The 27,197-nt window shown below is 45.9% G+C and overlaps 3 protein-coding genes across 3 annotated transcripts in view; 1 reads left to right on the plus strand and 2 right to left on the minus strand.

The window, feature by feature from the left end:
• Nucleotides 1-5,776, minus strand: part of BLTP3A (bridge-like lipid transfer protein family member 3A) — a 35,656-nt gene extending 29,880 nt beyond the window's left edge. Inside the window, exon 1 of the mRNA XM_064498100.1 lies at nucleotides 5,610-5,776. Coding sequence (XP_064354170.1) covers nucleotides 5,610-5,653 — 44 coding nt within the window. The 5' untranslated portion in view covers nucleotides 5,654-5,776. The remainder of the gene's footprint in view (nucleotides 1-5,609) is intronic.
• A 1,771-nt stretch (nucleotides 5,777-7,547) lies between these two features.
• Nucleotides 7,548-12,376, minus strand: SNRPC (small nuclear ribonucleoprotein polypeptide C). The gene is made up of 6 exons (XM_026112042.2): nucleotides 12,223-12,376; nucleotides 11,942-11,984; nucleotides 11,422-11,530; nucleotides 10,024-10,113; nucleotides 9,273-9,377; nucleotides 7,548-7,938 (listed from the first exon to the last, which is right to left on the minus strand). The coding sequence occupies exons 1-6, from the start codon at nucleotides 12,228-12,230 to the stop codon at nucleotides 7,814-7,816; spliced, it is 480 nt and encodes a 159-aa protein (XP_025967827.1). The 5' UTR covers nucleotides 12,231-12,376; the 3' UTR covers nucleotides 7,548-7,813.
• Nucleotides 12,377-14,946: 2,570 nt separating this feature from the next.
• Nucleotides 14,947-27,197, plus strand: part of ILRUN (inflammation and lipid regulator with UBA-like and NBR1-like domains) — a 34,654-nt gene continuing 22,403 nt past the window's right edge. The window contains exon 1 of the mRNA XM_064498329.1: nucleotides 14,947-15,315. Within this exon, the coding sequence (XP_064354399.1) occupies nucleotides 15,158-15,315 (158 nt within the window). The 5' untranslated portion in view covers nucleotides 14,947-15,157. The remainder of the gene's footprint in view (nucleotides 15,316-27,197) is intronic.

Genomic DNA, 27,197 nt, shown 5'->3' on the forward strand with positions numbered 1-27,197 from the left:
AAACAGACTGGGGAATTCAGACTGTAATTTCTTCTAGTGATTGCCAGACTGAAGCATTTAGCCAGGAAACCAAAGTACTGGGGGGGGGGGAGCTCTAAGGTTTAGGGAATTTCCCTCCCCTCTGTGTCAGGCTAGTAAGGCACCTCCAACATCGTGCTCTAACCTTCTGCCTAACGCAAGCCACTGAACCTAGCCCAGCAATTCCTGGATGTCAGAGACTAAATGCCATTTTCTTGACTGAAGAACCGCTCTGCCTCTTCTCCCCGTGTTTTCTGGAGGAGGAGGGATGTGCTGTCCCTTGGGATCTCGCTGACACTTCTGCCATCTCGACCTCTCGGAGAAGCTAGTGACCATCAGGTGCAACCGGCTTTCTCGGTCCTGTCTCAGTCTGAGGGCATGTGCATGATGGTGGCGGGGGGGAAGCAGGGAGACTCCTTAATTTTGAGCATCAAGGCACAAATAGCTCCAAGACTGTAAACAAAGAGCTGATCTACTAATGCTACGGAGCAGGCAGGGCTTAAAGGTCAGAGAGCAGTTCTGGGTTTTGCACCCAGCTCCAAATTCCTTGCACACAGAATGGAAACAGCATAACTACTTGGAAGGGGTAATACTGAAAGCATTTGTCAGGGCCAGGAAAGGATTTTGAGATTCTTAGATAACAGGCCCCACAGCAGCATTTCTGGCTAGTCACATGCTGTTGACACCCACATACTTGTAACCGCTAAATGGATCTACAAGAAACTAAAGATACATTATAGGCTTGCCTGATATTTTCTCTTCTATGCTAGCTGGGGTTTTATTTGCTGCAAGGATTACATGTAATTGCAAATGAAATAGGTGAAGAGTCAAGGCAATCCTGCCTGGGAAAAGGGATATATGGCCTACAACTGTGAATTGCAAGGAAACGGACTCTACTGTCCAGTTTATGAGTAGTTTGGGAACGCTGCATGCAAGAAATGCAGTTGCTTCCAGCTGTGTATTTGACATACGTTTACAAGCATAAAAGTATTAAATCCTGCACATGATATTAAACTGTTCTTGTTTGCTATTTTTTTTTGTTTCTAAAACCAATCTTATTTATCCAAAAAGGTGGCTCCAATACTGTGCTATGAAAGGCAGTTCTGCCAACTTCTCCCATGACCTAGTCTTACTCTTTATGCCATCTGCATGGGGGAGAACATGACAATTTATAGCACCATCGACAAACCTGGCTGCACAGGCTTGCACCTGCCAGCGATAATTTGGCTTCAGCTCCATCAAAGCAGCTGTATTCTCCAAAACGTTACCTTTCATTCAGCAACCTCCAAGACCAGGGAAAGGAGGAAAGAAATGAAGCAACCACCAGAAGCAACGCAAAGCGTAAGGCGCCTGCCGCAGAAAGCCTTGCTACGAACGACACTGTCTCGCTCCCTTCCAGGATTCCCAGTCTTGCTCCATGGCAACACCTTACCTTGCAGATAACGTCCCAACCACTGTGCGGAACAGCAGCTGAGATCCAAGTACTTTACGATTTCAGGAAAGAGCGGCCCGCGAGAGCGTCAGACCCTGTTTTACAAGCACGGCTCCAGCAAAGACAAAACCAGCAGCACAGTATCTTCTGTATTTTTGTTGCACTCCTCTGTTATCGGCTAGGCCAGCTGCCTGGATTAGTGGCTCAGCACAGCACTCTTCCCTCTGCAAACACCACTAATTTCCCCCCCTTTTTTTTTCTTCTGCCTTTTCTCAGCAATAGTGCTGACACTACCGCTCCTCAGCCAACTTCTCCCTCCTGTTCTTTGCTGCTTCCCTCCTCATCCCACGTTCAGAGACACCTGATGTTCCTCCTCGTTCCCGTTTCTCCAGGGCTCCTGTCAAAACCACACACACTGGTGGTCTCCTCCTCCTACGTTCAAGCCTGTTCCCAAAATCCCAGCCCAGCTCTGCTGAGACACCAGCTTTTGCTTCTTTCAGAGGTTTCCCACCCAGTGGCTCCTCCACATTCACCCTTGAAAACCGAAGCAAGCAAAGCTGTCATGCTGATTATTTCCCCACCTAAATTTTATTCTGTTCTTCCAAACATAAGGATTGCATAGTGCCTTCCCTCCGGAAGCCACTTAACGTGCACAATTAGGTGGTCTATGAGGGTGAGATTATAAGGACACTTCACAAGCTCACACGTTTTAACACGTTTAATAAAAGGAAATATCACAAATGATTTGTCAGATCTAGCAGTGGATAAGAGCTTCCTAATGAAATTAAATAAAAATTATTTCAGTAATGATTTCCCCTGCACTGCTGAGAACTCAAATTCTGAAGTGTTAAGTAAATCTAGGCACTTTGGCCACCTCTATAATACACTGAGATTATCTACTACAGCTGTACTGAGCATTATTAATAAAAGACAGTAAAAAGGGGCTACTTTCAGACACCAAGAAAACAGAAAGAGATACGGGGAAGTCACTGTATAATGGCAATATATATATTGCTTATTTAAATATTTTTTGTTTTTACTTTAAAACAATAGACATACTTTCATCACTAATTACGGGCTGGTAAACACAACTGAAGGACTGCTGTAGCCTCTCAGGAGTTCAAAACAGATTCTAGTCCAAACGCCGATGCTTCAGAAAAAGGAGGGCCCTTTGCTCCAGTTATAACAGTTTTGTTTGATTATAACCAATCTCCCGCAGAATTTGCAATCCAAATATTGCAGTCATGTGCCAATGCAGAAGAAACAAAAAGTAAAAACAACTAATCTGTTTTCTTTTCCAAACTAAAAACAGGGCAAAAGAGCAAAAAGCAGAGCTGGTGGGAGCCATTCAAGTTTTTAAGATTCTTCTGTTCTAGGAGTTTAAGCTTTCAAACATAACCCAGGCTCAGCTTTATGAAATACACTCATAGGTTGGCTCTGACACCTACGGCAAAACTCAGCTTTACAGATCACTGCAAGTGACCAGTCATCGCATTTGAAGCGTATGCGATTCATTTAATCTGAACAACAGTTTCTGAGCGCTCGGTATGAAATAATTCCTTCCCATTGTCCGGATCTTGCTGCCTCTCTCATCCCTTTCTTGCAAATGTCCAGATACAGAAGGAACAAAAACACACCCCAGGCAGAAGTGACTTCAAATGAAGGCATAACAAAAAGAACAGGGAATTATTTCATATGCAAATGGAAAACAGAAAATAAAGGCAGATTAGTGATTCAGTAGCAAAATTCTTCCAGGCAAATAAGCATAGCTGAGAAAGACACCCAAAGGGAGTATGAAGCAGAGGTAAAGGAAACAAAACTGCAATGTAAAAATATCATCTTCTTTACACGTCAAACTGTGTTTGAAACCCTTTACTGCAAAATGTTCATAATACTCATGCGGGACAGGATCAGACCAACCACCCCACATTACAGAGCGAGTCCAGTTGGACTGGCAGAAAAACAGGTAAAGCTCCAGAATTCCCCACGACTCCCTGCTCTCACTGGCACCGCACAAAGACACGGAGGAACACTAGGAACCGGCCAGATCGACAGGAGAAACGGGGCACTTGGGGCAGGAAGGTGCTGTAACAGTGCAAGATAAGGGAGACTGAATGGCAAAATTAAGCAGAAAAGATTAAGAGGCCCAAAGACACCAACAAGAAAAAAGTACGTATCTAAAAGAGAATTACATGCAAGAACAGCACACACGTCCTTTAATCCTAGGAGGAGCAGTACCTAGGAATACAACTTAGCTCTGTGTGAGCCTCCATTAATAACGGCCGTCATCTCCCTCTCCCTATTATAAATCCTTCGGTGCCTCCTGACAAGAAGGCCGAGCCCATAACGAACATGACACGCTGATCTGAGGCGGAATGAGACGGAAAGCTTGGAGATTTGCGATGTCAGGTCTAGCAGAAACACATTTAAATTAATGCGCTGAGCGGACCTAGCAGCAGGCTCTATTACACTCCTTTTTGGTCCGGCGCCTGGAAAGCTGGAGTACTGAGCAACCGGTGACTCAGAACCGCCTCAGACAGCCGCCGCGCAGAGCAGGCTGCTCCTTTAAAGTTTGCAGAGATTCTTCCGAGATTCCAGAAACTCCCAAGATTTACTGCCAGCCTCAGAGCGGCTGGTACAACACAGCCACAGAGAGGCAGGATTCCCAGGTTTTAATTCCTTGCTCTACCGCTGACACCACGTAACTCGGGATAAGTCATTTTAACCCTGCCAAAGTCATTTCAAGCCTCTCGCTTTGCGTCCGGGTTTCCCCGTCAGTGAAAAGGAGAAGTACTCGATCCTCTGCAGCTCATAAAGCACAGGGAAGAAAAGCACTGTCAATACCGCGCCTGCATCAGGATCCTCCAAGATATGCCATCTCCCCATTTCATCACGTTGCTCTCATCTTTCAGCAATGCACAGGGAGGACTCGCCCGTGGCCAGAGGTACCGAGAGCCACCAGCTCTCACGCAGCTCTTTCCTTTCGGCCAGCTTCAAACTGCAGCACCCCAAACTGCCCAAGGTCACCAGCAAGTCAGTCGCAGAGCCACGACTAAAACCCGTGTTTACCGAATCCCAGTGTCTTGTGCATTAAGTGCCACAAGATGCTCTTCTACCACGCGAGTTTTAATGCCATTAATAAACTTCATTGAAAACGACAAAACATCGCTGAAAATAACTGAACGAGACGCAGCCGAGCCCGTGTGAGTGCATCGCCTAGTATTTCATTCCTGCTTGCCCTTGGACTCTGCAGCTGCCAGCTTTTTATATTTTCGCCTCATTTCTGGAGTTTTTATCCACACTCACCTGCTACCGGCCTAACAGGTGCTGCCATCACAAGCAGCCCTGGCTTGCAAACACCCCCGAGGGGCAGCAAACACCACCATGTCCCCAGGGACGGGGGGGGGGGGGGGGGGGGGGAGGGCCGGGCGTGGGCCGGTGGGCTCAGCCCCGAGGGGAGACGGCAGGGAGCCCCCCCAGGGCAGGCCAGTCCTTCAGCCCCCCACCTGCCCCCAGGGCCTCAGCCGGGCCCTCAGCACCCCCCAGCCCCAGGGCCCCCAGCTCGCCTTCATCTTTGTGCTCTAAAGCCCCCCAGCCCGGCCCTAAGTGCCCCCCAGCCCTGGGCCCTCAGCCCCAGGCCCTACCCCCTGCCCCACAACGCCTTGGGGCCCCGGCCCCACAGCCCCTATTCCCCCCACCCCAGCCCTCGGCCCCACAGCCCCTACACCCCCCAACGCCCTGGGCCCTCGGCCCCACAGCCCCAGCCCCCCCCCCCAAGCCCTCGGACCCACAGCCCGGCCCCAAATGCCCCCCCCCCAGGCCCTCGGCCCCCCAACCCGGCTCCAAACTCCCCTATGCCCCGGGCCCTCGGTCTTAAATGTCCCCCCAGCCTTCGGCCCCCCAACCCGGCCCTGACCACCCCCATGCCCCGGGGCCTTGGCCCCACAGCCCAGCCCAGCCCAGCCCAGCCCTATGCCCCCCTCCCGGAGCTCTCGGCCCCGCAGCCCGGCCTTAACCGCCCCCCCCAAACGCCCCCCACCCCCAACCCGGCCCTACCCCCCCGGTGCCGCGGGGCCTCGGCCCCCCGACCCGGCCCTACGCCGCCCCCGGGCCTCGGCTGCGCGGCCGGGCTGTCAGCGGCAGGCGCGGGCCGCCTCACCGGGAGAGGTGCTTCAGGATCTGCTTCTTGATGATGCCGGCCATGCCGCGGCGCGGGGGCGGCGGGGCTCAGCGCTGCGGCCGGCGGGACCCCATCGCCGCCGCCGCCGCCTCCCGCCCCGCTGCGCGCCCGGCGCCGCCTCCCGCCGGCCCCCGCGCGCCGCGCCGCACTGCGGCGACCCCTGGCGGCCCCCGCGGGCGCCACCGCCGCCGCCGCCCGGCCCCACGCGGGGCGCGCCGCGACCCACGGCCCCGCGCCCGAGGGGCCCCCGTGGAGGAAACCCCCTGTATCTGCAGGTGGAGAAACACCCATGCACTAAACATAACCCACGAGAAGAACCGTCAGGGGGAATCCTATGAACGACAGTGCCGCCAGTCATTTAAGGCAGCTCTTAACTCCGTGCTTTTGCCTGTGCTAAAACGCTTCGTTACAAAGAGGTGCTCAGATGTGAAAAGAAAAAAACCCTCAACACAAAACAATCTCACCAGGGAGGCTGCTGGAATGAAAAACAAAAGTCTTAGCTCAAAGCAGTTTCTACGCTCCTTAGTTTATATTTGTACTGTAACTGTTTGATGGTTGACAATGAATTAGACTATTGCACATGCTGTGCCAGATTCGAGACTGCGAATATTAAAGGGAGTATTTTGCTTTCAAGGCTATGCCCGACATGAAAGCTCAAGTAAAGGAGCTGTTCACATACACTGTTCTTCAAATACAGCACACTCGGTGGAGCTTTAAACTGATCAACCAGTCCTTTAACAGCTCCATGACAAGAGAGCCATGGGCTTTGTACTTTACTGCGCACACTGTGCTTTAACCTGATAGTAGGCTGGGGGGAAAAAAATTGAATGCAAACCCTGAATTTTTATTAAGACTCAGTGCTGATCATCGATAATTCTGGCCTATTGTTTTCCCCAGGAGAAAGCCATCAATTTGAGTTGACATTGGCATGTTTTATGTTGGACAGAACAGGAATGCCACTTCAAAATAAAGCTGAAAAATACTCAGATAATTGAGCAGAGACGTATTTTTCCAAAAAGCACGCATACCTTCCGAGATATGCATAGACACAACCATTTCAGTTCCCTGCAATCTGCTCTCCGATACTTGCAGAACTTGATGTGGGAGAACAAGCTGTGCTAGGACCTCTCTGCTCTCAGACAGGGGAAACTGAAGAGCAGCAGGATCCACTGTGTCAAGGCAATGGCATCTCAGTGCATCCACCAGTAAGCCTCAAGGGTCCTGCAACAAGTATACCCCAAGAACAGTAACAGAACACAGATCAAGACTAGTCAATGTGATGCTGGAGGTGACTTTTTTTTGTTTTTTAATTAGCAGGGTTAATATGTTTCGTCCTCTAATTTTTGTCACAGCTCAATGTTTGTAGAACAGGGTAAGACAAGGACTAAGTTAATTACTGGATGTCTCAGCTACACAGCATGCTTTATAGGAGACTGTTAAAAGCATGTGCATGCCTAAAAAGTAATTTTGTCCAAGTGATTTGACTATCTTGACCCATAGCAAAGAGCACTCAAAGAGGAGCCCTCACAGAATGCTTCCTTGTAAAATGCAAATCACTCCCAGTTTCACATTAGACACAGATTCCTCCAGTGGAAAACCAACATTTTAATAATTTTATCCTATTTTGTGGCAGCAACAGCCTTACTGAATGTTGCAGTCTCCCCACTTAGGGATATCACTGCAGTCTTTTCTGATGTCACTTTTTGTTTTTCATTAAAACAAACATATTTGTTGTTTTGAAACAAGAACTCCTAATGCAGACAGTGATACAGCTCTCTGGAGGTATGGTATGTAAAAGAGAAACTGCTGAAGGAGGAAAAAACCCTAAAATTCAGTGCAACACACAGGTGAAGAGAGGGAACAATGAAGACCGACACCTCACTGTGTCAGACAGAAAAAACAGAGTAAGGCTCAGACTCTCCATACACAAACCAGCATCAACATTTTATTATTGTGTTTTAGAATTAAAAGGGGGGGAAGGGAAGGGAGGGAGGAAGAGAGAACAATTACAAATGCGTAAGTCCAGTGTGCACATAGGTCAGACCATCTGCAATCTGAAGTAGCAGCAGATCTCCTCTACACACTGCTTTAATACAAAACCCTAGGGATCTAGGTCTATGCTGTTTTATCGTATGGAAGAACATAATGTGGGAAAAAAAAAAAGTGTAACTCCACTTCCACCTTTATCTGTCTGGACGGGTCATTCCTGGCCTGGTTGGCACCATCATTGGCCTGGATGGTGGTCTCATCATTGGAGGCCCTGGCATCATTGGCATGTGTCCTCCCATGGGTGGCCTCATCCCTGGAGCTACAGGTGGAAAGACAGGACATTAGAGAAAAGCTCTCAGGAACAGCAGCTGCAGAGTCGCATCAACACAGGGTGCAGGTTCTCTCCCCCACCCTCCAGGGAACTTTCATTTCGTAGGCGTATAGAAGGAACCTTCTGATCTGGAAGCTGACTGAGAGGGACTACATTTCCCTGAAGGATATTAGCAGCAGTAGAACAACCACCAAATTCCTGTGTTATATGCCCAGCTTTGACAGTATTCACTGATAATCTACTCCAACCACTCAAAAGAGACACTAACTCAATTGAATCGGAAAGTCTGTTTGGAAAGCACTGCAAGATCCTCAAGTTAAGTGTGTTCAAAAATAGTCTAGTGTACGTCTTAGAGCTGGGTAACAGCATTACCAAAAAAGGAAAGCATGAGCTTTATCAAAAAGCACTGAAATAATGGTTTCCATCCAACTTCTCCATTTATTCTCAGGCAACCATTACAGTGCCTAATATCTCAGATTATGCCCATATTTTGTGCCTTTAGAAAACACTTAAGGAACACTTTCTACTGGCAACACAGTAATTGCAAAGACATCTCACTACATTTAGCGTGTATAGATGTGTTCAGATTTGTTCCAGTAACTACTTCAGTAAGATGCCCTCTGAGAATTCTTCAAATGCCAACAAGCTCAAAAGCAGAATGGATAATTGAGACGTTTTAGTTTGTCTTTGCTGTTCTGAAAAACCTTTTTAAGGCATGTCACTTTTCTGAGACACTAACTATTTTAAGACATTCTAAAGGATAAGCTTCATCTATTGCTGAAATTTATCCCTAGTGCAAAAATGTAAACAATACAAACATAATTCCTCAACAATTCAAGATGACAGTGCTAAGACAGTAGGAAAAAAAGGCAGAAAGGGAAGGTAGAAAAAACACAACGTACCAAACCCAGAATTTCAACTGTACAGCAAGACTCGTAAGTACTCTCTCAACGATCAGTGAAGGAACTTAAACTTGACTTTGCAAGATTGTTTTATGTTTCACCATGCAGAGGATAATGGATCAGCACATATATGCATATGTGGTATACATATACTGAAATACTTCTTTTGGGGCTGTCCATCCATGCAGCGTCTAATAAAAGTGCTGCCTGAAGCGACAAAGTCGCAGGCGAAAGAGTGCATTGCTACATCTAGCATCCAGGTGCTGTAGTTGCTTTGTATTTTCCAGTGAGCTCCTTTCATAGCTCTCTGTTGACTAGCAATATTCCCATAGCAGGTCAATGGAAAATATACCCCAAACATTCTGCAAATCAGACCACGCAGTGCTGCAGTTACAGAGAACTGTTTATTTCCAGACTTACCGGGCCCAACTGGCATCATTCCTGGTGGGGGTGGGCCCATCATTGGCATCATTGGAGGTCCACCCATGTGAGGGGCTGGCATCATACCGGGTCGTGGGGGGCCAGCTGAACACAGACACAGATTACTAACATATCTAATTGCTTCAACACTCATCAGCAACATGCAGTGTGAAATAGCTATTATTAAGCCTTACAGGAAATTTTAGTAAACTTAAGAAATTTTCTTTATCACTAAGATAAAGATGTCTTAAGAGGGTTTTACAACTGCCTGTCTTCATTTTCAGTTTCAACTCTGACTTCAGGTGCTAACAAATGAGTGAACTGGAAGAAGGATATCCCAGATATTACTTTCCACTTTGCATTTCTAACACAGATGACCACCACTTACAACATCAGAGCTCTCTATACAGAAAGGAATCTCAACAACTTGCCAGCTGAAGTGCAAAACAAGGTTATCAGTCCTACTCTATTCTACAAAAAAGGTGTGCTGGAAGTTTTAATGACGCTATCTACCTGGCAGCTACCAAGTACCGACATTTCTATTAACGTGCTCAGCATTGCTAAAACACAACAAACTAAAGATCACAACAGTCACTGAAACACTCTTACAGAGCATTCTCTTATATTTTGATATTCACGAGCTCAAAGCTTCTTAGCTCGATTGCAGGCTAAAAGCACTTTTCTTCACAAGCCCAGAAAACATAAAGTGTAGTTAAAAGAGGGCTGCCCTCAGAGTTACAAAGAGACTTACGGATGCTGGGAGGAGGTGGAATCATGGCTCCTCCAGGAGGTGGTGCTGAGAACGGCGTAGGTGGGATTTTCCCTTGCTGAAATGCAGCCGCTGCATTGGCAAAAAACAAACGAAAAATAAATAAACAGGAGAAAAAGCAGTTACCAGGCCGATGAAGCATCTGTGTCACTCTTCCTTCCCATGTCAAGCATTCAGAGCATACTGAATGTCATGCTCCATACTCAGCTATTCTAACTCTGGAATATATTCCAGGTTTATACAGCCTGTCAAGGTAGGAGTACCTGGTATTCTTGAAGTGCTCTGTGACAAATTTCATACACCTAACAGGAAGGTGGATGGCAGAGAAAATACATTTGTGTGATTTGTAGCTGTAACTTATACGTAGGATCATTAGATTAAGCCATGCTAACTGGAAAAGGTAGTAAGCCAATGACCTAGGTAGATGACCAAAAGCATGAAAAACATCTCAGGTGACAGGGAGGAGGAGAACTACAGAAGACTGGAACTGATCAGAAGAAAGGCCAAAGATACAAAAGTTAAAAACACCCAAAGAAGGAAAGCTGCCAGAAAGTTAATGTAACATTTGTATTTATCCTGTTTACAGAGAAAAGAACAGTTATCCACAGAAGAAGTGAGGGGAAAAGAACCCTTCAAACTGAGAGAGGAAGCGCTTCACATTTTATTCAGTCCATTAACACCAAGAGTGGAAAAAAATCAATATCACTAGAGAGCTGAGGCCAAGAGACTACAGCGCTTAAGAAAAACCCTATAAATCCATACATTTTAATGTCTGCTTTCCCACCTTTTGGATTTTTTATTCTTGCTGTTGGCATAAATGTGCTACTACCAACAAAAGCAAAAACAGAATATGTTTAAGCGCTAGGGAGATATCTCATTTCTCTCTCAAGGAATGGCACTAAAAACATCTGTCCTCAACGCTTTTGTGGAAGAACAGGAACAAATTTGTTTTGCAAGCTTCTTCTCAAAAAGGCTTCAGACACAGCTTTTTAGATTCAAAGGAGATTCTTTTAAAAGCTAACAGAACTTGTACAAAATTCAACAGTCCAAGAGGACCCCTGAGCTCTGTGTAGTGTGACTGTATGACATTAGGTAGCTGTGCTAAAGACAGCGGTATCTACAACAGACCTAACCCAGTATAAAGCACTGTTTGCTTGCAGCGACCCCTTACACAGAGCCCTTAGTCTCCTCAGTGGAAACTCTCAGCCCGAGTAGTTCATGCCTGAGACTCTAAGTGATATTCCCACTCACAACTCACATAGCAAACAATCACCACTGAGGTGAGGCAAAAATCAGCAAGAAGAGGAAGAAGACAAGCACACAGAGAAGAGACAGGAGTAATGGCAAAGCAATCCAAGAACATAAGAAGTTTAGTCTTACTTGTTTTGTCAATCAGGCTCTGAGCTTGTTCCTCCATCCATTTTTGATAGTAGTCTTTCACATTCTCTTTGTGTTTTCTGCCACTGCAGTGGGTTTTTCTCACAGAGGGCTGAGAAAAATCACATAAACCGAAAAGTTACTGAAACTCTTGCAAAACTTAAATGCATGTAATTTAGACATATAAAACAGGCTGGCTTCTGTGCCCAGTCAGAAGACTGATGCTGTGCAATATCTTTACATGAAAACCACAAGTGTTAAGACTAAAATTTAAGTAAAAGAGGCTCTCGTAAGACAAAGTTAGTTGTCTCCTATAAACTCACTGCAACACAAACATTCACCCAGGCATCAAAAGCCAGCAGACGCTAGTGCCGGTCAAGTTACTCCCCTGTTCTTGGTTGATTTCCTCATAAAGCATCAGACTAACCAGACAGTACTTCCAGGGAGTTTTTAACCTATACGCTTTCTACTTTTAAGCCATTTGCTACAGAAAACAGACGAACGCAGAGGATTTGGTGCTTACCGAGTCGTGGGTGAGGTATGTGTCACAGTAATCGCAATAAAACCTGAAGAGGGAAAACCCGGTTATTGCCTACACCACTTCCCGCGGCCCTCAGGAAGCGCCTCGACCCTGCGGGACACCCGGCGCTCACGACAACCGTGCTTCCCCCCCACCCCCCCGGGCAGTCACCGGAGCCACCCCCCCACCCAACGGAGGCCCTCAGCGCCCCCGCCCGGGGCCGAGCAGCCCCTCGCCCCAGCACAACCACCCGCCAGCACCGAGGCCCGCCGAGCCCCGCTCACTTGGGCATGGTGCTCCCCCACGCCCGCCACCGGCGCCGCCGGGAAGTGACGCACTCAAGAGGCGCCGCGGCGCCACCTGCGCTTTCCCTTCCGGCCGCGCTTTGACCGCCCTCGGCTGCCGTAGGAGGGCACCTCGCCGCCCTTGCGGCAGCCTGGCATGGCTTCAGCGGCCCACGGTGGCCTGCGAGGGCCAAACGAGGCGCTGCGGCGGGCTTCGCTTTGCCCGCCCGTGGGAACAGCAGGCCCCGGGGCGAGGGGAGCAATGCAATGGCGGCCCCTCACCCATGTGGGCGTGCAGCCTCTCCCTGTTGCTGGCCCGGAGGCAGAACTGCAGCGGCCACCCACAAGGGCGCTGCCTGACGCCTCCTTCGGCAGCCGCCTCTCCACGCGGCTCAGCCTCCGAGGGCGGCTGGTCGTGCTCCACATCTGTGCCAAGGGCACTTCCACGGGAGCAGCACACGTGGTCATGGGATCACACTGCTGCCATTGCTTTACCTAAGCTACAGCGGGTGCGTTGGTATTTCGTCAGTGCGAGGCAAAAGTAGCGCTTCATCTCCGCTGGCATCAGGCAGAATCGCTTGTGGTCTTGAGTCCATTGAGGCGGTTGTGGCCCCTTTGCCTTAAATAATGGAAATTTGTGGTTGTACGCACAAGGCTCAGGTGTTCCCATAATGTTCGCATCCGAGTTGACGTGCCAATGATTTAGAGCTCTTGCTGGCCATTATCAACACTTCGGTACACATTCTTCCAGGGCAGACAGCCTACTTTCCTAACCCTGATGTCATAACAGCAAATAACCCTTGAAGAGCATCTGCTCTACAAGTAAAGGATTCCCGTTCCTCGTATCATGAGCTCCACTTTCCTCTGATCATTTCGAGCACTTGAAAACATACACATGAAAAGCTTTCTCATTACATCGTACATGCCATGATTTCCAGACCGCTCTACATTTTTCATTTGAGCTTTTTTACATGTGAGTTCCTGAGGGATTAGATAGCTCAGAGCAGATACAGGATACGCAAACTTTCAACTCCACAGCCTGAATTGCACACTCAGTCATGCACTGATTTTACTGCAGAATCAGACCACATGTTTAAAAGATGACTCAAGCTGATAGTAGACAAACACTTCATCATACAGTAGCTGCGTGGCTTTCACTATGAAATGAACTGGTATAGCTTTTTCCTAGTCAGAGACATAGTTTACATCAAATAACACAAAAACAACGACTCTACAGTCAATATATCCTCCGTCCTTCTTGAAATGCAACTCTAAGTTTAACACAGTTCAGAAACTGGAAATTAAAAACGAGGTGTTTTCTGGGAACCAGGAAGTAAAACTTACTAAACAGAGGCTTGGCAAGCCAGTGTGGAAAACACGTGTGCTTTTGCAAGGGATGACACATGATTCATAAGAACTACAAGAACTCAGGAAGTTTTCTTTATGGCTTATCCACAAGACAGCATTATAGCTTACCCAGATAGTATGACAACTGCATTCAGAAATCATGTTATGAGCCAAACCGTACAGCAAGTGGAAAAAAAGGCTGATAGAGGTGCTAAGGGAGGTTGGCACCACTGAATCATTTTTCGGCTCCATTACTCATTAAATGAGGAGTCTATTATAGCATCCAATAAATACCATTCTATGATACACTGTGTATGTTTATTTTTCCTGCCATTTTATTGCATATTTTGCTGTACATTCCCTGTTTTGATTTCAAAACATCTTCTCGCAGTCAAGTCAGGTTCTAAGTCAGTCTCTTTTTCTGTTACGTCATACAGTCTTTCCACCTGCAAGCCTAAATAAAAGTTTTGTATCACCAGAAATCCCCGCTACCTAGCACTGCCGCGAAGGCTCTTTCCCCTGTACTATTTGTTCTGTGGCAAGCTTGTTTTTTTTTTTAAATCGTACCAGTTTTCCTTCGCAGCCGTGTCGTAATGTTTACCATGCAAACATGGCAGCGGAGAAACTCCTTCTCAATCAACCTCCGAAGCGATAACATCGGGACTTTGTTTAGGAAGAGAAATCTAGCGCTCTGCAGCCTGTCTGGGCCCGACCTCAGCGCGTCGCAGGCCTCTTACCAGCTGCGCTCCCGTCAGCGCTGACAGCTTGAGGAAAAGGGGCTTAATTTCCAATTTATTTTCCTCAAGGGAGCCAAATCGCACGATGCTAGGCCGGAGGGGGGAACACTGACTTGTTTCTGACTGAACACGAGTGGGGAGAGGCGGCGGCCGAGGCAGAGCGGCGGGAAGGCGCAGCTCTAAGGGAGCCCTCGCCATCACCGGCCCCGCCGCGGCCGCCGCCTCCCAGCAGCCTCTGCGCGGCCTCATTTGCATAGCGCCCTGTGACGCCGCACGTGACTCATTTGCATACATAAACACGCGCCCTCGCCTCCCGCGCCCATTCCATATTTGGAAGCGAGTGCGCGCGTCTGCGCACGGCCGCGGAAAGCGTAAAGCTGCCTCGCGTGACGCAGCCGCCCCCGCCATCCCGGCCAATCGGAAGGGCCCGAGCTGCCCCCCGCCAAGCGTCACGTGAAGCCCTCGCCCCCCCACGCTCCGCCGCCGGCCGCGTTTGCAAATGCAAATAGCTCGTTTGCATACGGCGGGCCCGCGCCCTTGCGGCTCTCCTTCCGCCGGGCGCGGGCGGGGCCGGCAGCGCTCCCGCCTCCCCGCCGGGCGCCCGCGGTGACGCCACCGCGCCCCGCGCGCTCGGCGGCGTCACAGGCGGCGGCAGCGTGCCCCGCGCGCATGGGCGGAGCGGCGCCTGCGCACGGCGGCCCGCGGCTCGCGTCGCCCGCGCCCCCTCCCCTGCCCTCCCCCCCGACCCCCCCGCGCGGTGCCTGCGCTCCCCCCTCGCCCCCATGCGGCGCTGAGGCGGCGGCGGCGGCGGCGGAGCGGGGCGGCCCCGGGGCGGCGGGGCCCGCGGCGCCATGGAGGGCATGGACGTGGACCTGGACGCGGAGCTGATGCAGAAGTTCAGCTGCCTGGGCACCACCGACAAGGACGTGCTCATCGGCGAGTTCCAGCGGCTCCTCGGCTTCCAGCTCAGCCCCGCCGGCTGCGCCTTCTTCCTCGACATGACCAACTGGTGAGGGCCGCCCCGGGGCGGGGGGGGCAGGCCGCGGCCCTGAGGGCGCCTCGGCGGCTGCGGGGGGCGGCGGGAGGCCCCGCGGGGAGGCCGCGGCTCTGAGGGGGCCCGGCCGCCGCTCCGCGCCGCCTCGCGGGGGTTGGGGGGGGGGGCGGACACAGGCCCGGCCGGGGAGGGGGGAGGGCGGCGGGCGCGGGGATGGCGGCGCGGGGCGAAGTGGCGGGCGGCGAGCGGGGCCGTGGGTGCGGGGGGAGGGCGCTATCATGGCAGCACCGCGGAGGAAAACAGCAGGACGGGACCGAGGAGGCACCGACTTCCCACGGCGGCGGCCGCCTGCCCCGGTCCGCGGGGGCAAAGGGCAGCGGGCTGTTAAAAAGTGACTCGTGGGTAGCGGGGGGGGGAGGCAGGTGACCCAGCGGACCGAGGAGCCCCTAAAGGCCGCTCTCCCTGCAGGGCGGGAGGGGAAGCCGCGCCGGTGGGGGATTCGGGGGCCCGGTGGTGCCCGGCCCCTGGAGCAGCCCCCGGGAGGAGGGAAAACCGTGGCGGAAAGGCTGCCTGGAAGTCTTGGAGCTGCCACGGTTCCGTGTGAAAGTTGCCCAGGCGTTTGGGAGAACTTAAAGGTCTGCTTGCAAGCTAGGTCTCTCTGAAAGTCTGGCTTTCAGGGTATGTTTTGGCTTTTTCTCAAGGCTCTTTGCCACTGCCCTGGAAGAAAACAGAACTACATGTAATCAGGGAAGCTGCAGCTCGAAGGAGAAATGTGGGAAAGGTGCAATTCAGTGGTGAAAAATAGAAACCAAGAGTGTTAGTGGTGCAGTTAGCCCAGCGACTGAAAGAATGTCGTGAAACCGCTGCTGTCTGAGCTGTTTGACTCGTTATCACCACTTACATCACGTAAACCATCTCTGAGGGCTTTGCTGGTGTGTGGGGCGTTGGTCAAAATGTGACCCTCCTGTTACATTTGCCTTTCTTCACTATTAAAGGATACAGGGGAGTGAGATGTTTTCTATTACAGATATCATTAACAGGGACTATGAGATAGTTTTAGTTGCTAGTTTTTCTTAATGGCATAACATCAAATGCAGAAAGAGGTGGTTTGAGTTTTGGATTCCAAGTGAAGGTTTTCATATCAACAGTTGGAAAAACTTCTGTGGAATCATGGAACTAATAAAAGAGTTATAAGACAACTTTGTTACCTTTTCCCTTTCTTCTCTTTCTCTCCTCCTTTGACAGTCCTATATTATATTGGCAAGTTTGCCTCTGCAGAGGGAGTAAAGGATTATCAAATACCGTGTAATTTGCAAATTGATGTAATATGAAGGAAGGTCTGGCCAGAGGAGTTGAGGAGTTTGCTTTGGATAAGCATTTCACAGTGGAAGATGCTTTTACACTTCATTTGTGTTGTGTGAATAATATGAATAAACCTCCCTGAACTACATACATTGCTTTCTAACATAATTCCGGCTTTATGTGACGTTTCTTGGGAGACCTGAAAGCTTAACAGAGCTGTGCTGAGAACTTGAAAGTTACTAGCAAAGGTACTATGTATAACTGTAGTATTCCTGGTTTGTGTTAAATAAACTCTATTTCAGTAGTATTTTAAGTTTTTTTTGAAGTAAGTGTCTTAAATGCAATGTTATAACTCATGGGGAGCTTTTAAAACATTGTATCTTTTACCTACAATTGAAGAAAACCTTAAAATTGGTCAAAACAGCCTTTAATTAATTTCTGAACTTCAGCGGCTAAACTCTGGCTCTAAAAACATAACAAAAGTTTTCAGCTTTTTTTAAGTGTTAGTTGATAAGCTTTGTAGATGGATGGGAGAGTGTAAAAAGGAAATCTGTTAAATTGGTGTAATGTATACAAGAGTGTATAAAAAATCAGCTCAGGTTGTAGCATGATTACTCTTAGAGTGGCTTAGTGAGAGGTGAGCCTTTCAGCAGCACTGACCTGAGATGGGGTGCTGGCAGGTGCTGCTCGTTTCCCTCCGGTGTTCTGGCCCGTGTGCCTCTTCCCTGACCCGCACTATTGTTTGTTGTGCCTGTTACTGTACAGTTTGCAGTTCTGCGGCTGTGTGTCTGTCCTATTCTCCAGCTTATTAGTATGGCCTTTGAGAGAGCAGCCTGAATATACTAACCCTGTTCTCAGTCACCGTAAAAAGCTGCTTTGAAGACACATTTTCCTTTTTGTGAGAACGCCTTTCGTTTGTCGCGTTGAGCGACGTTGTGGAAGTTACCTGTGCAATGCACGTTGCCCCCAGATGATGTGAGGCAGTGGCCTACTAGGTCTGACTTTTGTGGTTAGGATCAGAATCTGCTCTTGCCAACCTGTCCTGCAAATAATTTGTCTTGGTGAGACTATCAAGTCACTTTTCTTTTGTTAAAGGTATGGCACTTATCTTCAGTGATGATCCTTTCACTCCACATGTATCAGGATTAATGCCTATTTGCAGGAAATGGGGAGTTCACAGCAGGGGCAAGAGAGGTGCGCTTATTTGGTAGACTGAATTCCTCATTTTAGCATCCTCATTTTTCCTCATTCCTCTTTTCACCTAAACAATGCTATGCTTGTCTATGGGTTAATTTAAGAAAAAAAAGAGGGAAGAAAAAACAGATAAAATGATTTTCACTGTAACTTTTTTCACAAGAGTGGCAAGCTGTTCTTTGAGGATGATTATATAGTAACCAGACCCCATGCTACTTCCTTGTGCATCTTTGAAATAGTGTGGTAAATAATCTGAGCTGTAATGTGTTTTGAAAGAGTGTTTCCAATAGTATCATTAGTAATTGTCTTTAACATACTTAAGATGAATTTGCAAGTCTGCTGGGAGAGATGAATTATTTTAAAATAGCTTTTTCAGGTAATTTGGGGAAAAGAACTAGTGCTTGACTGGAACAATAGAGACTTGCTTGTAAGTAGCCTTTAAAAGTCTGCCCCCTTCTCCACTTCACCTACAATTGCTCAATGCACTTTCTAAGTATTTGGCAGGCTTAGGACAGTATTAAGAACCTGCCAGCTGGTTTTATTAGCAATATTGCAAAAACGGTTTAGGTAGAACATGTGCATCCTGAGTTTCTGAGACTGTTTAATAAATAACAGAAAAAGACAACACACTGAAGTGTTTAACCTGTATTTCTTGAAGATCAAGGAACAGTTTCCTAGACCTCTTTTTAATAACACATTGAATTCTGTGTTTGGACTGCTTCAATTTCTTAGCTTTCTGCTGTGGTACATGAATCCAACTTTGTCCTTTCTGTGTGTCCGGGCTGTATATTCTTTAAAGGCAGTATGTAGTGTCCTGTTGTTATTCTTTTTTCCTTTTTTTTTTTTTTTTTTTTTTGTTAGAAAGTCTGAGGTCTTAAAGTGAGAGCTGGAGCTTTCACTTTTGGACTTTGGACTTTTGCCTAGCACCAAAAGTTAACTGCTCCAAAAGATGTCTTGGCACCGAAATATTTCTTCCTGGAGAAGAAAACACAGGCAGTGTAGTCGGAGGGCATTTTGCTGCCATTGCATCTAGGATAAAATCCACCCTCCATTAAATGGCATGCTTAACTATCCCTCTGTTCCCTTCCCCCCCTCCAGATGTTATGTAATCCAGAAAACCGGCTGTCGGCGTGCTGAAGTGCATCCAACACTATTGGTTTAAGGGAGGGGGCTTCGTGGGCTGTTAGATGTGATTTTTGTGGTAAAGTTAAGTTCCAGGTGTTGACAACAACTCTTCAGCTTTATGCGATAGCATGGCTAGGAACTTGTCTGAACTTGTCTGCAGTCAGTAATGTCTAATTCTATCTACATAAGAAACTCCTCTGGAAGAGCGTTTGTGTTAATGTTTTAAAAGTTTAGACTGTTTAGGCCAGGCAGTTAATGCTGGATGAATTTGCACTGGAATCCCTACTAGCAAACTTTCCAGTACAGGAACAGTTGTGGATCTCTGGGTAGGTGGGACCAGAGTATATTCAGCCTTCTGAAAGCACTAGCAAAACAAAAGTTCTTAAATGAGTGCCTAGCACTTACTGGTTATCACTGGTATGGATTAGAAGCAGAGCAAACTTTACGCAGCTTTTTGTTGTTGTTGTTTGTTGGCTTTTTTTTTTTTTTCAATATCTAGTTACAGCCTGCTTTGTAAAAGTCATCGAATTCTTCCTAACTTGATATGGAAACTGTACTGCTACAAGGAACAGGAGTTTTTCTTAACTGGAGAGCATATCAGCTGTGGTGGGGATGAGAGGTTGCAGAGTAAGACTTGGAGCTTCTTTAATTCCAGGAGAAAGTTAATTTGAGTTGAAGTAGCTAGTAATGCTGGATTCGAAATTCATATTTCAGCGCAGTTGGCTGCGAAGGGATTCCTAACTTGGAAGACTCACTTTAATGTATGTATAATTCAGCAATTTACATGTAATATTTGTTTACATTCTTTTTTTATTTTTCTTTAGAAAGATGATTTTTTAAATTAATTTAGTAGGCACGAAATCTAGTTGAATTTTGTCAAATAATGATGGTTTCCACAGTGCATTTAAAAATATTGTAGAAAATAGTTTTTTTGGCCTAGCTTTCTGGTCAAAAAAGGTATCTTTTAAGGTGATCTTTTCATAAGACAGACTTGTTCTGGAGGAACCATTATTTTTGCTTAAAAGAATTTGTGGCTGCAACATGGTTTAACTAGTAGTCAAAGGATGAAGATGTGCGTACAAGTATTTATGAATTACCTTTCTACTTTATCTCTGAAAATACTACAGAAATCTGTTATAAAACCTCTTCTCTTACCAGACTGTGTAAGATGTAGGGCATTTCTGTAGGTACGAGTGAGGGGAGCTGATGTGAGGTAGGGATTAACTAGTGGTAGGGTTGATTTTTTACATCAGAAATCTGAAATTTTCTCTTAGTAATGAAAATACATCTAGTATTTCTGTGCAATTGTTTTATTAGTCTTGGAGAAAAGCTCCTGCCTTAAAAATACATTTTTATCTCTATGGGTGTGCTGTTTAGAATGTCCTTAATTCTTTATATCAGATGACCCCCTATATCGCCTAGAAGTGGATGCACTTGATCAGGAGACTGAAGACATGTTTTAGCTAATAGCTTTTTTTCCATTGCTTTTTTTTAATTGCTTTTACTAAATGCTTAATATGATGATACTGTCGGTATTATTCTGCTTTGTGGATGAAAGTGTACTTGTTAACATTTGATATTAGGCACAATACAGAGAAATACTCAAAATACATTTAGATAGACAGCTGGACATGCAGCATTTAACATACAGACTCAAATCAAAAGGAGCCACTTGCACATCATGTGTTTCTCATATCATCACATCCTGTATTTTCCCAGTAGTCCTGGTCTTGATTTTTAAACCCTGCAGGTATTTGCAGAACCCCCCCCCCCAAAAAAAAAAAAAAAAAAGCTTTCAAATGTCCTCTGCTAGCAGGCCGTTGAACTGCTTTTCAGAAGAAGCTGTGCAAGTGTGTCAGGCAGAACCTGGGTTTGAAATGCTCTGTCTTGGAGCTCAGACATAAACAGGTTACCGTGTGGTGTCTAAAGGACACTACTACTTGTGCATAGGCATGTCCATCATCTTATTACATTGAGCTGAGAGAAGCTTTCTGCCATTTATTGTAGTTAAAGAGTTAGCTCGTACGTAGAACAAGTCATCATACGGTAACTTTTTTTTTTTTTTTTTTCCTTCAAACAGTTGTGTGTTCTGCTTCAAAGATCAATGGAAGGAACATATGCAGAAGTCAAATATAAGGACATACAGACTGTTCAGCCATAAAGTTTTGGGCGTTACCCATCAGGACATGAATATTGAGATGAAATGTGTGGCCTTAGCTCCATCTGCCTCTGCACCATCAAACCTTTTATCATGTGGTTTTATCAAAAGCCAATTTTATTGATTACAATATGGCTCTGCATGTTTGGTTTGGTGGAGGGGTTCACTGTAGCTAATTGCTGCCATTAAAATATCTGCATTTTTATTCCAACCCTTACTTCAGCACCAGCAAAATGCCAAGGATTTGGCTGATCTCTTGAATCAAATCACTGCTTTCATACTACTTTAATAATGTACTTTAGATGCAAATATACACTTCTTTTGTTACTGATTAAATACTTCTGATTATAGATCTAATATGTTAAGATCTAGTATGTTAAGATTTGTATCTGTTGTACATGTCTTGTGGAAAAAAATTCTATTACTGATATTTATATCAAGACCTTTTCTTTATTTTTTATTTGGAGATCTTGAATGAAGTGTGAATTACTTGGTTCCTAACGTTTCCTCTGTTATTTGAAGGCAGAGAGCAGTGCTGACGATGTCGAGTAAACCAATCAACTGCTATGAGAGAATTCCATCTGATGAAAAATTGATGTTTTATTGCAGTATCCTAGAAATCGGAGATTGAAGTGGGCTATTGGGTCACCTGCTCCATTTCCTTTAGTCTCTGTTGTCTGGTCAGCTGTTGGCAGTTGCTTCTTAGAAAAATCTATTTTTCTAATAGCTCTCCGAGGGCTGATCAATAAGCACCCAGAAACTCTCTGGTTACATTTACTGAGTTTTCCTCTTCACGTGTGAGAAGTCAAAGGGAAAGTAGGATAAAACAACAGGAGGTTGGATTTTTCTCATCCCCCAAAATAATAAATGTAAACCTGTTTTTATGTCCATACAGGCATTGTTGGATTTGCCACAAAGATTCATGCCATCGCAAGCAGGAGTTGTGATACGTGTGCTTTACCTTAGAGAGTTCAAGGATCCCTGCTGCCCGTGTTTTGTCTGCTCTTTGTCTCAGTCAGCGGGACTTCTGTCACTTCCCTTTTGCTAATCCACATTCCGATTAATCCGAGGAAAACTTCCCCAGTGCCTTGTATAAATCTTAAGCTTAATCTCAGTACTCCTTTCCTTCTGAGAGGGTTGTGGGGGGAAATCTCAAGTTCTCATATTATGGAGGAGGCAGGAAACCTGAGACAAAATGATCTTTTAAGTAAATCCTCCTCCTTCCCAGGAAACTTCTTTGGGTTAGTTAAGTGCTCATCCGGGCATCTAGGAAGTGATAGTGGCAGGGGGGAAGTCATATTACTTTGCTTCTCTTCTTCCTGTATAGAAAACATTCTGGTGCTATTTATGCACCTCAATAAATAGCAAGTGTTTTAAGTGATTTGTGACTCTAGTCAGATTAGTATTTGCAGATGGTGTCCAGTTGAACTTAATGTGGTGAGAGGAGTAAAGCACTAGCTTTACAAAATCATCCAGGGTTTTGAAAAAGTTAAGCAGGTAGTAGGGAATGGGGAAGATGATGATTTAAGTATGGAGGCATTCTTACTCCAAACTACTGATGAACTGCCGTCCTTACGGGCAGAAAAGAGTACTGTCTCTGCAGCATAGAGGGAGGCCTGGTAGCTCTTGAAGTTGCCAAAATGTTGGAACAGTGGCAGTCTCTACGTATAGCTGCTGTTAAGCAATGTGTAGATAGGGTCATTCATACTGTATGTCTGGGGAGCAGAAAATAGTATTTTAACTGCGTAATCCATTGTGGCTAACTTAAAGCATAGAGGATGTCTTTTTAGTACATGTTAACTATTGTGGGATTGCATCTGTGGTGTCCACAACTGTCCCTTGATGCTACTAAAGTAATGAAGCTGTAGCATCAGTTAACCAATCAAAAGCTATTTTCCTGGACAGCTTTTATTCAGTGTATTAAAAGAAAAAAATAAATCTCTTCTCTCTAGAATGAATCGAATATTTGACCTGATTATTCTGAGGAGAAAGTAGACATAATAATTGTATTTTTAACTATAAATTATAGTATTATTAAATTGTGCTATGCTCTTGAGTTGCAGAACTTCAAAAAATTGGGTGCACGTGATACAGAAACATAAGCAGACAACTGTAACAGAAGGAATCGGGTACAATATAATTTTAGTCCAGCTGGACTGCCTTACATGCCTGAACTTGTTCTCAGACAGTTTCTGTAGCTTAATCCCCCTTTACTTTAATGCAGACAATTATAGATTGGTGACATAGTTTACTGTGGAAGAATTTACTATTCCTCAGTTTACTGCTGAGGAATTAGTGGTTACTAGACTTCTTTGCGTACTGGCAGCTCTTGATTACTTTCCACTGGGAAGAGGTTGTTGCCTATTTTGAATGGCAGTGAGGAGAGAGCAGCTCCTACTGTGACATTCTCAAAATATCTTACTCCCCACTTAAAGCTCCTGACCACCTGCTTTAGGAGGGTTCAGCTGCTAGGGATGGCTGTGCGGCCTCACGCTCCCAACAGCCTTGTAGTATTGATTCTGTCGTTGGGACTCGCTGCCATTGTTTGGGAAGATACAATGCTCAGCCAAGTGCAGTGACTACGATAACAGTTACGTTGTCGGTGTGTTCATTTGTACGTACATAAAAGCCTCTTAAAGGAAAGTGATTTCCTTTGGTGGTTTAGAGTGCAGCGCTGAAAATGGTGCACCTCATCTGTGGGTTCTCAGTTTCTTTCCTTGTGTTGTCACTGCACAGAGTACAATATTGCTTCTCATCGCTGCAGGTTTCTCTGCTTGTCTTGGAATATCCTGTTTGCATATTGGACCTGGCTGTTTGCAGCTGAGGCATTGAAATGGTCTTTGTGGCTTCATGTAAGAGAATGCTTTAGCTTCAAATTAGCCAGCTGTTTCTCTTTTCTCCTTCAGCTGTGTAAGTTTAGCTTCCAGCTTTTGACTTCCATCAGTGGTCCTTTTGGTTCATCTAAAGCCTTATAAGGTAGTTCCCCAAACTCATAGTTTTATGTAAGAGAGGTCAAGAATGAAGATACCTGATATGACTTTGGCTTTCAGAAAGAGTGTCTGTTGAAAGCTATTCACTGATTAAAATTTTCAGTCCTTCAAATCATCTTGAGACTTTCCACTTAATTGCCATGTGTCATCTCTGTTGAAAATGTTTGCATTGAAAACTCCAGGTGAGAGTGCTTCCCTGTGGTGTAATGAATACGTTTCCTGCATCATCTTCCCTCCCCGCTCCAGTAATCTTCAGCTTTCTCTAAGGCTGAGGCATCTCCTGCTTCAGAAGCAACACAATACCTCTTCAGGATCTCCCAGCTCATAGTATTACCGTTCAAGGTCCCCCATAGCTGAGGCAAATAAAATCCAACAATGATACTGGACACTAAGCGTGTCAGTAGCAGGTGAAGAGTGTACTGAGGATTGACTCATTTGGAAGTGCTCCATATACATTTTTAGTCTCTCCCACCTGTATTGTGTAGTGATGTTCCATTTTTTAGGAGTGAGAATTTATCCATCTGCCGCACTTTCTCCTCTTGCACATTTCTTTCTGTTCTTACCAGTGGACACCTTATGGAGTATTATGGTGCCTGCTTACGTACTGCATTTGGAGAATGGGGGGGGGGAAATCTGTGGAGACTGAGGATTCAGTTATGGAAGAATACAAAGTGTTCTACATAAAATATATTTGTGAGATTTCACTGTTCTCTGCTATTACTGCTTGTTTTTTTGCACTGCATGTTTGCAGAAGGATAACACCTGAGTTATTTTCATGACAAATATTCAACCATATGTGAGTATCGAGGATATGCAATACTTCTTGTGCATTGGACACGTGCCTGTCTTTAAAGTGAGAGCTCTGTGGAAAGCCACGGAAGGGGAGAAATGTAACTTGGCATTCACTTTATTAATTTGTCAATGTTTTCTACTTGACTTAATAAACACCCTCAGCTTACTGTGTGTGTATGGTTTAGAGGCTGTATCCTGTGTAAAATTCTGAACTGAGGGCTATGAGCTGTGCTTGGCTAAATGGGTATGCCACTGAAAAGCGTAGCCTAGTTTTTCTTCCTGGCAGGTCAGGAAAATAGGAGCACTAGAAACTTTCACCCCTGTTCTAGCTAGTGATAGGTGATGTAGCTGTAAGAACAGGGAGGAGATAATAAGAACAAAATTTGCATGCTGTAGTTTCAACTTAAACAGTCTCTTTGGTTTGGATTTTTACAGCCTCTTTCATCAAAGATTAGCAAAGAATTTGACAAGAAGTGAAAAATTACAGGCTCCGTATAACATTTATAATTAAAATTTTAATCATTATTTTCCTTTGTAAATGTTATTTTTTGAGAATTCTTACATTCCACAAAAAAGCGTTAGAGAATTATCTTTTCAAATTAGCCTTCACATCGTAAGGGATTTTTTTCTTGAAGCTGCTGGACTGAAAACAAAACCAAAACACCATTCTGTGCACGGTGGTTGGAAGGAGAGGTGTTAGGGGAAGGCTGCAGTTGCTGGACAATACACGATTCTTCCAATTCGCTTTCCCTCTACCTATTTTGAAAATATCTGTTTGACAGGATTCTGATGTCCCTTGTGTGTTAGAATTGCCGATTTATGTTGCTTACCTTCCAAGGCGCTCAAGTCGTATGGAGGAATGGTGGAGATGTGTTGAAAGTGTTGTACATTTTATTGGCTACAGAAGGATTAAGTATTGTGCTTAGGTGCTGCTTTGCGTAAGGCCGCAGTAAGCCAGTCCTGTGCCTCAGTTTCTTCATTCTCATAACAAGGAATCTGACTCAATACCAAAAAATATTTCCAATTACTCCATGTGTGTAGATCCCATGTATAGCTTTTCTCCTGTATGTTTTCACAACAGTTTAGTTGTAGAAGGTGGCTTCTAGTTTGTGAATTGATTTGGAAGAGTTTCTTTTACTTTTGAATGCTGCATGGTGACCTACTTTATTGGGAGTAATTACTCTCTAAATATATTGGTTTAACATAACAAGAGGCTGTCTGGGAAAAAAAAACTGGAAGGGAAAGAATGGCTCAAGATAAACCACCTCTTTGCAAACACTTAAGAGTTGTTAAGGGACATCTCCAGAGCTATTAGCAGAGAAGTTTTAACTTCACTATTGTAATTTAGCTCCTGAGGATTGAAGCAGAGCAGAAGAACAGATTTAAAAAGGAACACTTTCTCTGGGTCTGCGGGTGGTGTTTTGCTGAAGAAACACTTGATACAGAAGTTGTGACGCCCTTGGAGAGGAAAGAATGGGATAGCTGCAGTCTGATAGGAGGGATTTGGTTGATACTATGAAGCTATAATCTTTATCTGCTATCTTCCCTGCCCCCTTCCGATATTGCTCTTATGGCTGAGATTGAATACTGATTTGAGTTAAACAGGCCTACCTGGGCACTGCAGTGACTTCTGATTGCAGGCCTTTCTTCAGGAGTTTGAGGCCAAATCCTGTCAGACTTGCTTTGCGAGTACGGTTGAGCCACAAAGTATTGCAGGCCAGGTCTACCGTAAAAATGGAAAAATTGCTTAATTTAGGAAAGGTAAGCAGGGCCTGACACCTGAAGGGCTGTGTTGAGACAGAGGTATGGCCGTCCCTGTAATTAGGGTAGATCAGTCACGTACATTACGCTGGCTGGACGTGGCACACTCATCTTGCAGCTTCAAAGTTGTTCAGTTTGTACTAGTAATTTATTGTATGTGGCAGAGAGCGCGTGAAGCCCCTCAAAGCTGGCTGATCAGTGAAGTTGTAGGCGAGACTTAAAGCACAACGCGATGGCTGGGCAGTGCTGGCAGAGCGAAACAGCTTCAGAGGAAGCTGCTCTAGTGGGGTGCAAGTCATAGCTGGGAGGAGTAAAGCAGGGAGGATCAGCTGGGATGGATGTGTAAGCAGAAGCTTTTGGATGATAAGCCCTCCTTATCAGGTTTAACTTTTCGTACCTGCCCCTAAAGCATGCGCAGTTGGTACTAGGCAGTTTTAAGTGGGGCATGACAGTGAAGACCTAAAAAAAAATATATACATATATATGTATATAAAAATAAAAAACCCAAATTGGCAAATTTCAGGGCCTTGAGTATGTTTTAGACCTTCTCCCTTATTAAGGCTCACGGTTGGCTG

This window comes from Dromaius novaehollandiae, chromosome 27 (genome assembly GCF_036370855.1).
Source record: "Dromaius novaehollandiae isolate bDroNov1 chromosome 27, bDroNov1.hap1, whole genome shotgun sequence".
Classification (NCBI taxonomy): domain Eukaryota; kingdom Metazoa; phylum Chordata; class Aves; order Casuariiformes; family Dromaiidae; genus Dromaius; species Dromaius novaehollandiae.

Bases quoted from the DNA above. Each gene is read 5' to 3' on its own strand.
- SNRPC (XM_026112042.2), bottom strand. The intron at 9,378-10,023 runs GTAAGTCTCTTT...GTCTGTGTTCAG, and splicing joins TCCACCTCCTCCCAGCATCC to CTGGCCCCCCACGACCCGGT. The intron at 7,939-9,272 runs GTAAGTCTGGAA...TTCCACCTGTAG, and splicing joins AATGATGCCAGTTGGGCCCG to CTCCAGGGATGAGGCCACCC.